This window comes from Macaca nemestrina, chromosome 13 (assembly GCF_043159975.1).
Source record: "Macaca nemestrina isolate mMacNem1 chromosome 13, mMacNem.hap1, whole genome shotgun sequence".
NCBI lineage: Eukaryota > Metazoa > Chordata > Mammalia > Primates > Cercopithecidae > Macaca > Macaca nemestrina.
Window position 1 is genome coordinate 3,269,708 of NC_092137.1, and position 17,853 is coordinate 3,287,560.

Genomic DNA, 17,853 nt, shown 5'->3' on the forward strand with positions numbered 1-17,853 from the left:
GGATTGGGTTCAGGACTCCCTACAGGCACCACAATCTGAGAATGCTCAAGTCCTGATATAAAATGGTGTTGTATTTGCATAAAGCCTACACACACCCTCTCATACTTCAAGTCATCTCCAGATTACCTGTAACACCTAAAACAATGCAAATCCCATGTCAACAGTTGTCATTGGAATGCACCGGTTTTATTTGTGTTGGTTTTTATTGTTGCGCTGTTATTGTTTTTCCTGAATATTTTCCATCTGTGGTGATTAAATTGCAGAAGTGGAAGCTGCAGATAGGAAGAGCAACCTTAACACTGTTTGGAACTGAAATCTGCGGGAGGCAGAGCAGAGACCCAGAACCCAGGTCTCACAGCCAGGCTGTCCAGAGGGAGCCCTGTTTCCATCATCTAGCAGCTGTGTGACCCTGAGCAAGTTCCTTAACTTCGCTTTGCTTTACATTTCTTTGCCAGTCAAATAAAGAAAATAATATTTCTCTTACGAGGTTGTTGTGAGGATTGTATAAGTTAATAGATGAAAAGCCCTAAAAAGGAGGCCTGCATATATCAAGTTCTATAGAAGAATTTATTAAAGAAAACAAATAAGTTATGTTAGAAAAATTAGTTAATTGGGAGGACAATAAATAGGCTCTATCCGTGCTCACACTACACACCCTGAAGGAATACCAGGTTCAGTTACAAAATAGAATTATTAAACAATAAGTAGAGAGCAGATAAAATACATGATCTTGCGGCAGTGAAGTGTTTTGAATATGACGGGGTGCGGGGAGGTTTAGGGATGGTGAAATACAAAGCTCTGGAAAATCAGGAAAAGCAGCAATTCCTATACTGAGCTGCCCTTGTAAAACAGCCGAGAGCGCTCAGTTCATGTTTGAGCTAAATATCATAGGGTGTAACATCTATACAAATTTAAGGGGAAAATCAACAGGTCTGGGTAAAAATAATTTCTGGAATAAGGTAAGTTATTCCTGCATTCTCAGTCTTTAGTCTATGAAAATCCTCAGAAAATAAAAACAGGAAAACCAAAATGCCTCCCAAGAACGTCATCCTTTTTTTAACATTAAAAACATTTTCTAAGGAATCAAGTTTCCTCATTACTGCTATGAAACCCACAAAGAATGTATGTTTTCTCCAAAAAGAGTGTGTGCCTGAACGTAAGATCACCGGGCACGCTGTGATGAGCTGGGAACACCATCTCATCTCTGCACAGAGCCGCCCTTCGAAGACGCAAGAGCTGGGAATATCAGCAAATCAAACTGCACAACATGAAGCGCTGTCTCGATCGCACCATTAGCTTACTGCTATCATTTGTAGGAAATACGAGGCACTAAAATCCTGACACCACATTCCTTGCAGAGACTTGCAACAGGAAGAAGAAATGGCAGGGCATGAACCCAGTCTCTCAAACGAGTCGGCCAAACCTTGACAACTGACCTAATGCCACTGCAGGTCATCCCACAAAAGCCCAACCCGAAGTCAAACGGCTCCCCACGCAATCTGAGACTGCCAGGCAGGCCCCGTTATTCCAGGACCACAGAGGGAGCCCGTGCCCTTGGCGAAGACGCCAGGGTTCCAGAGACGACTGGATAGCAGCAGCTGTCACAAAGCCTGTTCCCAGGCAAAACAGAAACTGGCAAAGTTGGTTTCCGGTGCCTCTGCACACTCCCCACCCCTGCCCTTCGACACCTCCTGCCATCATTCCCCTCCACCGCTTGCATGCAGCAGCTTTTGCTGTACCTAAAAGGACTTGTTTTGCAAGTGAAGACTTGTCACCAGGAGAAGGATGCTGCCATGATGGGCGCTTTACACACATGTTCTAATCACAGCTATCCTGAAAGACAAACCATGTTCGCATCCTCATTTTACAGAGAAAGGCCCGAAACCTCTATGAGTGAAGAATTTGCCAAACGGGGCCCTGCCTCAGCCCCCCGGGCCCTGCCGTACTCCAGGAGAGATGGGCAGCGCCCTGGGTCCTGGGTAGCCATGGAGGGAGGCCCTGCACCTTCCGAGGCAACCGGTGCCACCCACAGACACAGCGCCTTCTCCTCTGCCCCCACCTGCCCCCTGCTTGGGGCTTTTGGACCCTCTGCCCCCACCCAGTGTGCCTATTGTGTTCTCTCCTCGGGAGGACCCTGTTGTCTGGTAAGATCACAGTGACACCCGGTGTGGCGGCAGCGTGGGTGGCCGGTGACTATCTCCTCATACCACATGCTCAGCTTCCAGGGAGCCCTTGATGGGTGGGCCCAGCGCTGTTCCCACGGCACCAAGAGAGACAAGGTCTCCACCAACACAGCGTGAGCGGGGAGGGGGCCGTGAGGAAGGACAGTTCTGTGTCCTGGTGTCAGTGAGTGGATTTTAGAGAAGAATGTCTAGGTCTCGGCCCGGCGCGGTGGCTCACGCCTGTAATCCCAGCACTTTGGGAGGCCGAGGCGGGCGGATCACGAGGTCAGGAGATCGAGACCATCCTGGCGAACACAGGGAAACCCCGTCTCTACTAAAAAATACAAAAAACTAGCCGGGCGCGGTGGCGGCGCCTATAGTCCCAGCTACTCGGGAGGCTGAGGCAGGAGAATGGCGTAAACCCGGGAGGCCGAGCTTGCAGTGAGCTGAGATCCGGCCACTGCACTCCAGCCTGGGCGGCAGAGCGAGGCTCCGTCTCAAAAAAAAAAAAAAATCAGCCGGGCGCGGTGGCGGCGCCTGTGGTCCCAGCTGCTCGGAAGCTGAGGCAGGAGAATGGCGGGAACCCGGGAGGCGGAGCTTGCAGTGAACCAAGATGGCGCCGCTCACTCCAGCCTGAGCCACAGAGCAAAACTCTGTCTCAACGGAAAAAAAAAAAAAAAGAATGTCTAGGTCTCCTCCAGCTTCTTCTACCCTCTTATCTATAGATGCAGGCCAAATTGTTTAAATGTCCTGACCCTTCGTCTGTAAAATAGCGCTATGACCGCCCACACTGCTCCTGCCTCTTCTCAACAGGGGGTTGTACAGATCCGAGAGGGAAGCCGCACACGGGAAGGTGGTTGAGATGGGAGAGGGAGACTGCGCAGGCTACAGGTAGATGCTGCTTCTGAAGCTGCTGGCGGATTGGGACACGCATCACAAGGTGGCGTTTGCTTTTAGAACCCAAATGACTAAGATCTCTGAGTTATAAGCACCTCTCACCTCAACCGGCAGCAGCCCAAGGGGCTGGGTGGTCATCACCGGGTCTCCTAGGAACACAGAGCCGGCCTGGCCTGGCCCTGTCCACTTACTGCCGGTGAGACCCTGGCCACGTTACTTCATGTCTCGCAAACTCACTTTTCTCACCTGTAAAATGGGTTCCTAGCTGTGCCTCGCCTGCTTGCTGGGTGGTGAGGATCACAGCCTGGATTGGGAGACGGGTGGGGCGTGCACCAACAGGCAGGCAGGAAACGAAAGGCTGCTCCAGCTTGCCCAAGGGCCAGAGAGAGTCCATGCTTGGTGTGTGCTGGAGACGGGGCTGAGAGAGACACAATGTTATTTTCCTGGAGGTGGGACTTCTCCTTTGGCTGGAGCACCCAGCTGTGGACAGGAAATCATTTGTTTGTTGTTAGCCTGGGAGAGGAAGTAAGGACCCACATCTCTGCGCCGCTTGCCCTGGAATGTGACTTACTGGAAACCTGGGTAACTCGTAGATGATACAAACGACTGAAATGAGACCCTGGAAGCTGCTCTGGCCTCAGCCCAGGTGCAGCCCTGAGGCAGCAGCCGGGCAGCCAGACCTGAGAGCTGCTGGGGCTGCAGGAACTCGGCCACATCCAGCCACACAAAACAAAACAAACCAAACATTTCGGGCGATCCTGGGGCAGCATCCTTTCCTCATCCTGCCTGGGCCAGGAGCCTGGGGCTATGAAGTCGTAACGACTTATCCAGCGCCTTCTGTCCGGAATCGGGGGCCCCTCCCAAGAGGAAATACAGCATCACAAAAGTCCACACGGAGGCACGCTGGCGGCTGTCGCACTTCGTTGATCCCTGTAACAGATGCTGAAACACCAGCTAGTAAAACGGACACTTTGGGGCTGACATCTGCTGCTGTGCCAGTAATGAGCACTTCCTGTATGCACGCACCTGGCTGCCAGGCGCAGGAAATCCACACAGGCCGCAGAATAATTTGATTCAGACACAGCGCGCACTGTTTCTGAGCTTTCGTGATTTCATCTTCCGGAAGGCGAAAATCATCCCTCTGCAGAATTGGATTTTTATTTGCTGGTGTTCACCTGACAGGAGGCATCTCCCGGGAAGAAGCAGTGCTTGCCTCTGCAGGGCAGGCTTGTTTTGTCTCCAAAATGCCAAACCAGCTGCTTTTTTAATCCCATGGAGGCTGTCCAGACACCAGACATTACTATATCCCTGGAATTATTCCCTGGGCAGCCGCAAATGGAGCCGGGAAGAACCTGCCGTGAGTGGAGCTGCAGTGGAGGGTGGAGGGTGGAGGGTGGAAGGTGGAGGGTGGAGGGTGGAGGGTAGGAGGGTGGAGGGTGGAGGGTGGGAGGGTGGAGGGTGGGAAGGTGGAGGGTGGGAAGGTGGAGGGTGGGAAGGTGGAGGGTGGAGGGTGGGAAGGTAGAGGGTGGGAAGGTGGAGGGTGGAGGGTGGGAGGGTGGAAGGTGGAGGGTGGGAAAGTGGAGGGTGGGAAGATGGAGGGTGGAGGGTAGGAGGGCAGAGGGTGAGAAGGTGGAGGGTGGGAAGGTGGAGGCTGGAGGGTGGGAAGGTGGAGGCTGGAGGGTAGAAGATGGAGGGTGGGGGTTGGGTGGCTGGGAGCACTTCATGTGGTGGAGGAGCTCATCACACTTACAGGAAGGGAACGCCTGCAGCCCCAGCTGGCAACCCCATCCAGACTGCGCTCAGCATCCACAGCAGCACACACAGGGCGGCAGGAGTCCTTCCTCAGTGCAGAGAGCACCGGAGCTGCCCCACCCTCTCCTAGCCATCTGCAACTACTGGCCCCCAAGGAGAACAGTAAGAAGAATTCAGAGGAGCTAAAATCACCAAGATTGAGCTAAAGCCCCCGGGACACGCCAGAGGAGCCTCCATTAGCTCTGTCCCAAATCCATCCTAAGGAAACAGATCAGAGGCAAGAGGCAAAGGGCCAAGATGAGGCCCCAACACCTTCTTCTTGAATGTATGGGGGCCAGGAGACAATAGTCACACCCTCACCCCAGCCTGGTCTGCAGGGTCTGTCCTCCCTGCTCGGTTCTTCCCTAAAGCAACTCACAAAGCCGTTGCAGACAGCAGGACTGCAGTTTTTGAGGCAAAAGTTGAGACACAGGTTTTGACAATTTAAAAAAGATTTTTCTCATTAGTAAATGTATTTGAGATGTTAGAAAGAGGTTTCACAAATCATATTAACTTATATGTGAATTAATATATTTTGTTAAATAACAAATTTATATTTTAATAAACAATAAATAATATGTATGTGTGCACCTGCTCTGTTCCACACACTGGGACTCTGTTCCACACACTGGGACTCTGTTCCACACACTGGGACTGTTCCACACACTGGGGACTAGCTTGATGTATTAGTCCATTTCATGCTGCTGATAAAGACATACCCGCGACTGGGAAGAAAAAGAGGTTTCATTGGACTCACAGTTACACATGGCTGGGGAGGCCTCAGAATCATGGTGGGAAGTGAAAGCACTTCTTACATGGCAGCAGCTAGAGAAAAATGAGGAAGAAGCAAAGGCAGAAACCCGATAAACCCATCAGATTTCGTGAGACTTACACACTATCACGAGAATGGCACAGGAAAGGCCGGCCTCCATGATTCATTTACCTCCCCTGGGTCCCTCCCACAACACGTGGGAATTCTGGGAGATACAATTCAGGTTGAGATTTGAGTGGGGACACAGCGAAACCATATCACACGACCAAGGCAGATGGGACCCTGCTCGAACGTTGATGTTTCAGTGGGGGTGCCAGGAGGGCGCTGGGAGACACACGAGAACGCAAGAGAAGACCACCTTTTCCCTGGTTGAAAAATATATCTATATAACATCAGCTTAGGATCTTAAGTGTGGAGTGCAGCCGGGCTGGAGCTTCTCACCTGGCAAATCTGAAACCAGGGATCCATGAAACAACCCCCAGACACACCCTCCCCACTGCCCTGGCACCCACCATTCTCCTTTATGTTTCTAAGAGTTTATGCCAGGGACCTCACAGGAAGTGGAATTCCACAGTATTTGTGCTTCTCTGATGATGTCCGCAAGGTTTATCCAGGCCACAGCATGTCAGGGGAAACATCACTTTCAGGTCAGAAAATGACAGAAGCTATGAAGATGACAGAATCAGCTGATCTGATTCAGGAGTCATGGGGGCTGGGCACAGCGGCTCACATCTGTAATCCCAGCACTTTGGGAGGTCAAGGCGGGCAGATTGCTTGAGTCCAGGAGTTCATGGCCAGCCTGGGCAATAGGGTGAAACCTCATCTCTACAAACAATTTAAAAATTCACCGGTTTCAGGCCAGGCGAGGTGGCTCATGTCTGTAATCCCAGCACTCTGGGAGGTCAAGGCAGGTGGATCATGAGGTCAGGAGATCGAGACAATCCTGGCTAATACGGTGAAACCCCATCTCTACTAAAAATACAAAAAATTAGCTGGGTGTGGTGGTGCACGCTTGTAGTCCCAGCTACTCGGGAGGCTGAGGCAGGAGAGTCGCTTGAACCCGGGAGGCGGAGGTTGCAGTGAGCAAGATCGCGCCACTATACTCCAACCTGGGCAACAGAAAGAGACTCCATCTAAAAAAAAAAAAAAGCTGGTTTCCAGCTTCATCCATGTCCCTGCACAGGAACAGAAAACCAAATACCTCATGTTCTCACTCATAAGTGGGAGTTGAACAAGAACACATGGACACATGGAGGGGAACATTACACACTGGGGCCTGTCAGGGGGTAGGAGGCAAGGGGAGGGAGAGCATTAGGACAAATACCTAATGCATGTGGGGCTTAAAACCTAGATGATGGGTTGATGGATGCAGCAAACCACTATGGCACATGTATACCTAAGTAACAAACCTGCACATTCTGCACATGTATCCCAGAACTTAAAGTAAAATTTTTTTAAAATAGAAGAATATCTGGACATATTATGACTGAATCCAGTGCCTTTCAGGTTTTATTTTTCAATAAATAATGAGTAACATTTAAAAAAAGAATTAGCTAAGCATGGTAGCATGCACCTGTAGTCCCAGCTTCTTGGGAGGCTGAAGCAGGGGGATCACTTAATCCCAGAAGGTTTAGGCTGCACTGAGCCGTGATCGTGCCACTGCACCCCAGCCTGGGTGACAGACTGAAATCGTGTCTCACAAAAGAAAAGAAAAAAAAGAGCGATGTGGGCTGCATTCATTTTCTGTGGCTGCCATAACCACATGTTCAGCGGCTGAAACCACACGAGTGTGTGATCCTACCATTCCCAGGGGTCCCCAGTCTGCCGGCTGCCTTCCTTCTAGAGGCCCTGGGGGTGTCTGTTTCCAGCTTGTGTGGGTTGTTGGCAGAATTCAGCTCCTGTGGCTGCAGGACAGAGGTTCCCTTGCTAAGAGCTGCTTCCTGCTCCTGTGAAAACCCCATTCCTCAGAGCTCAGCCCCTTCCTCCACCATCAAAGCCAGCATCGGCTGTCCATGCATCTCACGTGGACCCACGCTGCTTCTTCCTCCCACCTCTCCCTTCCACATCTAAGGACATTTATAATCACGCTGGGCCCCCACAGATAAGCCAGGAAACCTTAAACTTTGTATCCTCCATTCCCTCTGCAAAGCCCCTGTTGCCACAAAGCATAACATACTCACAGGTACCAGCAATGGGGACATGGACGTCTTCAGGGCTGTGATTCTTTTCCTGAAGGGGCTGCCTCAGATCCAGGACACAGAAGCTCTCCTGCAGATTCTGTGATATTTGAACAGACATGGACGTCAAGACAGAGTTCGCCACATGCAGAACCAGGGAAAGCCATCCCTGCAAAGCTATGGCAAGTGGCACGTCCCCAGGGCAGGGATGAGCTCGGGGATGAAGGGGACAGGGGGACGAGGACCGAGGTGGGCAGGGACCTGGACCGCAGAGAAGGGCCTTGGGTTTACTGTGCAATCAGAAACCATGAAAGGCGTTAAGCACAAATGACATGATCGGATTTATATTTTTAAAAGATCACTCTGTTATTTGACATTTGAAATGATATTTGAGATGTGCTTGGAAAGCACAGGTAGGCTTTAGACAGATGAAGAGGGGAGACATGTGTGTCAGGTACATAGAGCTGGGACACAGCCTGGAGGCAGGAAGCGGACAGAGAGCGGTAGAGCACCAGGCCCCAGGGTGCAAGAGACAGCCCAGCTGGAGGGACCCTGGGGGAGGAGAGCTGGAAGCACCCTGGGAGGTGGTGGCTGGGGAGAGCCTGGGGGTGTGGGCAGAACTGTAGGTGGGGGCCTTCGGTGGGGCACTGCTGCAGGCTGAGGGTCTGCAGGAATGTTTCGGGCAAGGGGTGGGAGCTGGTGTCCATCCCACTGGCTCCTTATGGGGGCAAACTCCCAGCTGACAGCTTCCTTGCCTCATCATTAGACGCCATGAAAGAACCAGTCATAGGAAGGGACAAAGGGACGGACCCTTGGTGAGAGGTCAGCTCCAGCACTGTGGGGCCCAGTCTTACCAGGAGAACGGGCCTGGGGCTCACAGCTCATGCTCTGCGCAGCTGTTCTCTGCTTACCCAGACAATTCAGCGGGAACTCGTTAACATGGAATTGGGAGGAAGTAAACAGTGCCCATTCTCTTCCCCAAGTCCTTCCCTTTTTATTTTTCATATCTCCAACACAGAGGACAGTCCACCTCAGAATGTCTGTGGTCCCCTCTGCCCTGAGGGCCGTGGCTGGGGAGGCAGGGGCCCAGTGCTGGAGGACAGGGGCTGGACACACTCCCCAGTGAGGGAGCCCCACGGGGACCAGAGCCCGAAGACCTTCAGCTCTAACCAAGGAGCCCCCGAGATGGGACAGCCCAGGCATGTGTGAGCCTAACCTGGGGCCAGGTCCTGGGCTTTTGCCTTCGGGTGTCAGCAACACAACACGGCACGCACAACTTTCCACCCATCAGCAATCCACTAGTGTGTGTCCCACGCTGGAACTGAGTATGGTGGGACTTGTCAAAAACGTAAAAGGGAAACAAGAGAGAAAACAGCAGAGAGAGATGAAGAACTCAGCCTCTTTAAATACCATCCCCTCTGCGGGCGGTCAGTGCCAAGGTCACAGGGCCCCACAGCTGTGTGGCCACCCTAGGAATGAGTCCAGTGTGCTCAGAGGCACCCGCCAGCCGACTTCCAGTGCCTACCTGATCTGGAGAGAAGAGTAAAATATAAAACCCTCTTATATTTTACTCTTTCCTGTATTCTGCAGAGCTGTTTAAACCTGAAATTAAACGAGCGAGCTGGTATACGGCAGTGTCTTAGGGGGGCTTAGCACCTGCCTGGCACAGGAGCACCCACTGTGTAGTGTTTATCTTTCTTATTAAATCAAAGGAAGAATGGAGAGACCACAGACCCTCTCAGCACACAAAGGGATATTTTCACCCCTGCCTTTCCTTCCAAATATGCAGATGACTACCACAGCCCAGACACAGCACCCTTGGCAGAGGACTCAAGGACTTCACTCTGCCAGCCCTGGGTGGCCCTACCCGGGCCTCCTTTCCAGGAAATTGGGGTTTGCCTGCCCTGCCCAGGCTGTGAAGAGTATGCCCCAGGCAGATCCTGGATTCCACTTCAACCCTGCAAATCCACACCCCACCCTCACACTTCACATGGTCCCCCAGCCCAGAAGGGACTGGAAGAGTGGAAGCACCTGTCCCTGTGCAGGGAGGAAGCAGGGTCAGGGGACCCTCAGGGCCTCGCTGATCATCCCATGAATGGGCACACCTGGTCCTACCATCCCGTCCACCTGAGCGGCACTGCCGTCTGTGTGGAAGGGAAAGTGGCGAGGTAACAATTGAGCAGTCAATCAGTGGCATCCGCTGCCCACGAGGGAGTGAACTTCCCATCACAAAGCGATGGCTCAGACCCGACCTGGCATTGGCTATGGCATGGTAGTGCCACTGCCTCTCACACACCCAACCCTTCGTTATCCGAGGGCACCCATGACACTCAGCAGCCACACTGGTGTCCCCTTGCCCTCAGAGTCCCGCTGTCCTCTGCGGAGTCCCTGAGCTCACAGAGCTGAGCTCAAAGGCGAATCCTGAAATCCGGAGGTGCTGAGCTGTGGCCCGTTTCTATCTTTTCTTTCCACTTCTAAGAAGGAAGCTGTGTCTGGATCCTTCCTGCATTGCTGGTGGGAATGTGAAACTGTGTCACCATGGAAAACAGTGTAGCAGCTCCTCAAAAAACAAACATGAATGTTGTTCTGATCACCAGTCCCACTTCTGGGAATATATGAAAGAGAACTGAAATCAGGGTCTCAAACAGACATCTGCACTCCACGTTCACAGCAGCATATTAACAACAGCCAAAAGGTGTTAACGGCCCAGTGTCATCAGTGGGTGAACAGATAAGCAACATGCAGCATAGGCACATGGTGGAATATTATTCACCTTCAGAAAGGGAAGGGACATCTGACATGTGCTACACCAGGGATGAAGCTTGAGGACATTATGCTAAGTGAAATAAACCAGAACCAAAAGGACAAATACTGTGTGATTCCACTTACATGCAGTACTCAGATACGCAGATTCATAGAGACAGAAAGTGGAAGGGTGGGTGCCAGGGGTTAGGGGAGGGGGAAGCATGAGGACTTAGTGTTGAGTGGGGACAGAGTTCCAATTTTGCAAGATGAAAAAGCCCTGGAAATGTGTAGTTCTGATGGTTGCACAGTATCATGAACATGCTTAATGCCACTGAACTGTATGCTTAAAAAAGTCAAAATGGAAAATTGTATGTTGTGTATATTATGCCACAATAAAAATATATGCCAGAAAAAGAAAGCCAGGTCTTAAAAGCAGAACTTTGGAGAAATGTGTTTGTGTGGTCTCAACCTCATGCACTTTGAAGGCCTTCTGGACTTGCCATGAAGAGAAGAATGTGGGACCAGAGGTCAGGTTGTTCAGTGACTTTGGACAAGCTTCAGGTTCCTTCTGCACAAAATGGGTGAGAGTCACCACTAGCTTACAGCCTACCGAGTAAAGCATGTGGCATCCCATGTGGATAGTCACTTTCTGAGCAGGAGCTGTAGGTTGTTAGTTGCTATCCAATACCATTAAGTGGCCCAGGTGGGAGGGAAGGTAACAGCCAAGCCGATGGTGCCCAATCTGCGGCCAGCTCCAGTGGCCAGCTGGAGACCCTGCTGGGATGACTCCACTGCCAGCTCCCTTCAAGCTGGCAGCTGCCACAGGGCAGTTGGTGACGAAGGAGCCCGCTGAGGCACAGTGGCAGCTTCCACACTTCACAGCCAGATGGAAAAATACAACTGCAGCAGGGCGTGAAGGGCGCAATGTTCACGGAACTTTAAAAAAGAAAACCTGATCAGGGTGGGCATAGCGATGGCCAAAAAGCACACGAGAAGATGCTCGACATCATCACTGACAGCCAATGAGCACACGAGAAGACACTCAACATCATCACCGAGGCCAAGAAGCACACAAGAAAGTGCTCGACATCATCACTGACAGCCAACAAGCACACAAGAAGGCATTCAATATCATCACCAATGGCCAAAAAGCGCACAAGAAGGTGCTTGACATTGTCACTGATGGCCAACAAGCACACAAGTAGGGGCTCGACATTGTCACCAATGGCCAACAAGCACATGAGAAGGTGCTTGACATTGTTGCCAATGGCCAACAAGCACACAAGAAGGGGCTCGACATCGTCACCGATGGCCAACAAGCACACAAGAAGATGCTCGACATCATCACCAATGGCCAACAAGCGCACGAGAAGATGCTTGACATCGTCACCGATGGCCAACAAACACATGAGAAGACACTCAACATCATCACTGACGGCCAACAAGTGCACGAGAAGATGCTCAACACCATCACCAATGGCCAACAATCGCACGAGAAGGGGCTTGACGTTGTCACTGATGGCCAACAGGCACAAAAGAAGGGGCTCGACATTGTCGCCAATGGCCAACGCTCGACATAATCACCAATGACCAACAAGCACATGAGAAGGGGCTCGACAATGTCACCAATGGCCAACAAGCACACAAGAAGGGGCTCGACGTCATCACCAATGGCCAAAAAGTGCACAAGAAGGGGCTCAACATTGTCACTGACGGCCGACGCTCAACATCATCACCAATGGCCAACAAGCACAAGAGAAGGGGCTTGACATCATCACTGACAGCCAACAAGCACACAAGAAGACACTCAACATCGTCACCAATGGCCAACAAGTGCATGAGACGATGCTCGACATCATCACCAATGGCCAACAAGCGCACAAGAAGGGGCTCAACATCGTCACTGATGGCCAACAAGCGCACAAGAAGACGCTCGACATCGCTACTGAGGCCAACAAGCACACGAGAAGACGCTTGACATCGTCACCGATGGCGAACAAGCACACGAGAAGGGGCTTGACATTGTCACTGATGACCAACAAGCGCAAGAGAAGACACTCGACATCATCACCAAGAGCCAACAAGCGCACAAGAAGATGCTTGACATCATCACTGATGGCCAACAAGCTCATGAGAAGACACTCGACATCATCACCAATGGCCAACAAGCACACAAGAAGACGCTTGACATCGTCACTGAGGCCAACAAGCACATGAGAAGACGCTCGACATCGTCATCAGTGGCCAACAAGCACACAAGAAGATGCTCAACATCATCACCGAGACCAACAAGCACATGAGAAGACACTCGACATCGTCATCAAGACGCTCCAACAAGTGCACAAGAAGATGCTCGACATCGTCACCAAGACTAACAAGCAAATGAGAAGAAGCTCAACTCATCACTGACAGCCAACAAGCACATGAGAAGACGCTCGACATTATCACTGATGGCCAACAAGCACACGAGAAGGGGCTCGACATCATCAGCAACAGTCGACACTTGACATCATCACTGATGGCTGATAAGCACACGAGAAGGTGCTCAACGTCATCACTGATGGCCAACACGCACACAAGAAGGGGCTCAACATCGTCACCGATGGCCAATGCTCGACACCATCACCAATGGCCTACAAGCACATGAGAAGGGGCTCGACATTGTCACCGATGGCCAACAAGCACACGAGAAGGGGCTTGACATCATCTCCGATGGCCAATAAGCACATGAGAAGGGGCTTGACATCATCTCCGATGGCCAACAAGCACACAAGAAGACACTCGACATCATCACCGATGGCCAATAAAACACGAGAGGACACTCGACATCGTCACCGATGGCCAACAAGCACACGAGAAGATGCTCGACATCATCACCGATGGCCAACAAGCACATGAGAAGGTGCTTGACATCATCACCGATGGCGAACAAGCTCACAAGAAGGTGCTCGACATCATCACCGATGGCCAACAAGCACATGAGAAGGGGCTCGACGTCGTCACCAATGGCCAACAAGCACACGAGAAGACGCTCGACATCATCACCGATGGCCAGCAAGCACACGAGAAGGGGCTCGACATCGTCACGGATGGCCAACAAGCACACGAGAAGACTCTCGACATTGTCACCGATGGCCAACAAGCGCACGAGAAGACGCTCGACATCGTCACCAAGGCCAACGAGCACACGAGTGTTTGTGGAGTTCAGTAGCATGATCTCGGCTCACCGCAACCTCTACCTCCCAGGTTCAAGCGATTCTCCTGTCTCAGCCTCCTGAGTAGTTGGGATTACAGGCACCTGCCACCATGCCCGGCTATTTTTGTATTTTTAGTACAGATGGGATTTCATCATGTTTGCCAAGCTGGTCTCGAACTCCTGATCTCAGGGGATCCGCCCGCCTCTGCCTCCCAAAGTGCTGGGATTACAGGCGTGAGCCACCACGCGCAGTCAAGTAAGTTCTTTGGTGGTGATTTGTGAGATTTTGGTGCATCCATCACCGGAGCAGTATACACTGAACCCAGTTTGTAGTCTTTTATCCCTCATCCCTGTCCCACCATCTCCCCTGCAAGTCCCCTAAGTCCATCATATCCTTGTTATGCCTTTGCATCCTCATAGCTTAACTCCCACTTATGAGTGAGAACATACAATATTTAGTTTTCCATTCCTGAGTTACTTCACTTAGAATAATAGTCTCCAATCTCATCCAGGTCGCTGCAAATGCCATTAATTCATTCCTTTTTATGGCTGAGTAGTATTCCATCAAATATATATGTGTGTGTGTGTGTGTGTGTGTGTATGTATATATACATACATACAGTTTCTTTATCCATTCATTGATTTATGGGCATTTGGGCTGGTTCTACTATTTTGCAATTGCGAATTGTGCTGCTATAAACATGTGTGTTCAAGTACCTTTTTCATATAATGACTTCTTTTCCTCTGGGTAGATACCCAGTAGTGGAATTGCTGGATCAAATCGATTTTCACCCTAGAGTTACCAGGTGACTCAGAAGTTCCGCTCCTAGGTATGTGCTCAAGAGAAATGAAAGTGCAGACAGACACTCACACACAAATGTCCATAGCAGCATTATTCACAACAGCCAAAAAGTGAAAACAATCCAATGGCCATCAAATGGTGATGTGGTAAACAGGATGTGGGATATCCATCAAATGGAACATTAATTGACAATAAGAAAGAAGGAAATGTTGGCATCCACTACCACATGGATAAACCTTGAAAACATTGCATTATCTGAAAGAAGCAGGCAAAAAAGAAAACATAGTGGGTCATTTAATTTATATCAAGTGTCAAAAAAAAAAAAAAAAAAAACCACAAATAGCAAGAGACCAAAAGCGGATTAGTAATTACCTAAGAGCTAGGTGCTGTGGTTCACACCTGTAATCCAAGCACTTTGGGGAGGCCAAGGCAGAAGGATCACTTGAGTACAGGAGTTTGAAACCAGCCTGAGCAACCTCACATCTACAAAAAAATACAAAAATTAGCTGGGCGTGGTGGCGTATGCCTGCCTATGGTCCCAGCTACTAGGGGGCTGAGGCAGGAGGATCACCTGAGCCCAGTGAGGTTGAGGCTGCAGTGAACCATGATTAATCCACCACACTCCAGCCTGGGCAACAGAGGGAGACTCTGTCACAAAAATAATAATAATTAGCTAGGACTGGGTGTCAGAATGAGGTGTCATCACAGGGTGACTGCAGGTCCTAAAATTAGAGGGTGGTGATGGTTGTACCCTCTTTAAACAGCCTAAAGTTCATTGAACTGTACACTTAAAACAGGTGACTTTTATGGCATGTAAATTATATCCCCATAAGGCTGGGTTTGTTGTTGTTGCTGTTGTTGTTGTTGCTGTTGTTGTCTGTTGCCAGGCTGGAGTGCAGTGGCGCAATCTTGGCTCACTGCAACCTCTGACTCCCTGGTTCAAGCAATTCTTCTGCCTCAGCCTCCCAAGTAGGTGGGACTACAGGCACGCACCACCACACCAGGCTTATTTTTGTATTTTTGGTAGAGACAGGGTTTCACCACGTTGGCTGGGATGGTCTCGATCTCCTGACCTCGTGATTCGCCCACCTCGGCCTCCCAAAGTGCTGGGATTACAGGCATGAGCCACTGTGCCCGGCCACAGCTATTTTTTAACAGCAGCAATCTGAATGTAGCAGCCAGTATTGAAGCTGCAAATTGATTGAATTTTGTCCAGATAATGCAATCAGCTTTATTCCTCATCTTTTGTCTTCCTGTCCTCTCCCCATGGCTCCCACCCATTTTGAGATAAATAGATGGAGGATAAAGGTTTAGTTGCTATGCATGCAAATATCCATTAATATTCACTGGGGGCTCTTTCCTTTGCTTTTACCATGAATATTTCTTGTGAACTAAATCAGAATATCCTACCGAACAAACACAAGTCAAGCTACAAGTTATACTTCTTTTTTTTTCTATTTTTGTTTTTTTATGAAGACTTGAGAAATAAAAATGCATCATTCCCTGAGAACTAGCATTTTAAATATGACACCAAATTATAATTTTAAAATAAAATGTGGGTTCCAGGTACCACCCACCCCCCCCCCCCCCCGGCTCCTGCAGCTTGATCTCATATTATTCAATTCTCCTTGATGACTAATTAACCCAGAGTGGCTCAGACTGACACACACGTGTGTGACCTTTTGAAAACTCGGTTCTTTCCTAGGAGAGGGTGAATGACTTTCATGGGGAACCTGAAATCAATAGAAAGAGTGGGTGTTGTGCAAATACCAAGGGCAGGAGCCACGCCCACAGGATAGAGGGAAGAGAGGACCAGCGTGCAGGACAGAGACCTTCATTTGAAGATGAGACCCAAAGTCCAAATCTAATACCCTGAGACTGAGCAGAAACAATCCCCTCTCCATGACACCCCCTATACATGCACACACATACACATTCACACATACACGCTCACAGTCACAGTCACACACATTCACACACATGCACACACTCTCACAGTCACACACACACACATTCACACGCAATCACAGCCACACACACAGCCACACACACATTCACACACCGGCATATTCACACACACATTCACACATGCACTCTCACAGTCACACACATTCACACACATGCACACACTCTCACAGTCACACGCATTCACACACATGCACACACATGCACACATTCACACACAATCACAGTCACACACTGCCACACACATATTCACACACATACATATTCACACACACATTCATACATGCACTCTCAGTCACACACAACCACACAATTCACACACATGCACACACACTCACAGTCACACACAACTACACACATTCACACACATGCACATTCACACACAGTCACATACAGCTACATACATTCACACACTGACAGTCACACACAGCCACACACATTTACACATTCAGTCATACACAGTCACACACACACATTCACTGCATGCACATTCACACACAGTCACAGTCACACACATGCACATAGACACAGTCATACACATGCACACACAGCCACATTAACACACGTACATTCACACACATAGTCACACACACATCTACACACATGCACACATTAACACACACATTCACAGAGTCATACATGGTAACACAGCACATTCACACACATGCACATTCACACTCATATATACACGGACACAGTCACACACATATTCATACATGCCCCCTCACAGTCACACATAGTCACACACATGCACACACGGGCACATTCACACACTCTCAGTCACACATTCACACACATGCACGTAGACACAGTCATACCCATGCACACACAGCCACATTAACACACATGTACATTCAGAGGCACACATCTACACACATGCACACATTCACACACACACTCTCAGAGTTACATATGCATGAATTCACTCATGCATGCCACATACCGTGCCACACACGTGCACATTGCACATGCACAAGCATACACATTCACACATATTCACAACACACATGCTCATTCACACACATGAATTCACACATGCACATAATCACATGCACGAATTCGCTCACACATGGCACACACCATGCCACACACATGCACATTCGCACACATGCAAACACACATTGGCACACATTCGCAAATGTACGCCATCAACTGTGAACAGCCGAGAGACACCAGTCTCCTGCACTCCCTCATGTTTCCCCCAGTGTGGCCACGCCTGGAGTTGGTCCACGCATTCACCCTATACGCGTCCAGATCTGGCAGAACTGCAGGATCCCAACTTGTGAGATGGACTCCACAGTTTCCTTGGGCTTCCTGAAGATGCCTGCTTGGCACCACCTCTCCAG

General features: G+C 50.1%; 1 protein-coding gene and 1 long non-coding RNA gene across 7 annotated transcripts in view; both read right to left on the reverse strand.

Moving 5' to 3' along the window:
* Positions 1–3,666, reverse strand: part of LOC105497569 (uncharacterized) — a 230,478-nt gene extending 226,812 nt beyond the window's left edge. For 4 of the 6 annotated variants that reach the window (XR_011611403.1, XR_011611404.1, XR_011611402.1 and 1 more), the window contains exon 1: positions 3,306–3,666. This is a non-coding gene — a long non-coding RNA (uncharacterized lncRNA). Of the gene's footprint in view, positions 1–1,739; positions 1,834–2,207; positions 2,496–3,305 lie in introns of those variants that run through there. The other 2 variants (XR_011611406.1, XR_011611407.1) reach the window with 2 other exon arrangements.
* Positions 3,667–5,470: 1,804 nt separating this feature from the next.
* LOC105497571 (uncharacterized) lies at positions 5,471–14,861 on the reverse strand. Its single transcript, XM_071076164.1, has 2 exons — positions 9,016–14,861; positions 5,471–7,899 (listed from the first exon to the last, which is right to left on the reverse strand). The coding sequence occupies exon 1, from the start codon at positions 13,756–13,758 to the stop codon at positions 13,141–13,143; it is 618 nt and encodes a 205-aa protein (XP_070932265.1). The 5' UTR covers positions 13,759–14,861; the 3' UTR covers positions 5,471–7,899; positions 9,016–13,140.
* Positions 14,862–17,853: the final 2,992 nt, after the last annotated feature.

What these genes read in the sequence shown, in the direction of transcription:
- LOC105497571 (XM_071076164.1), bottom strand. Translation starts at nt 13,758, where the DNA reads ATGCTACTGAACTCCACAAACACTCGTGTGCTCGTTGGCCTTGGTGAC.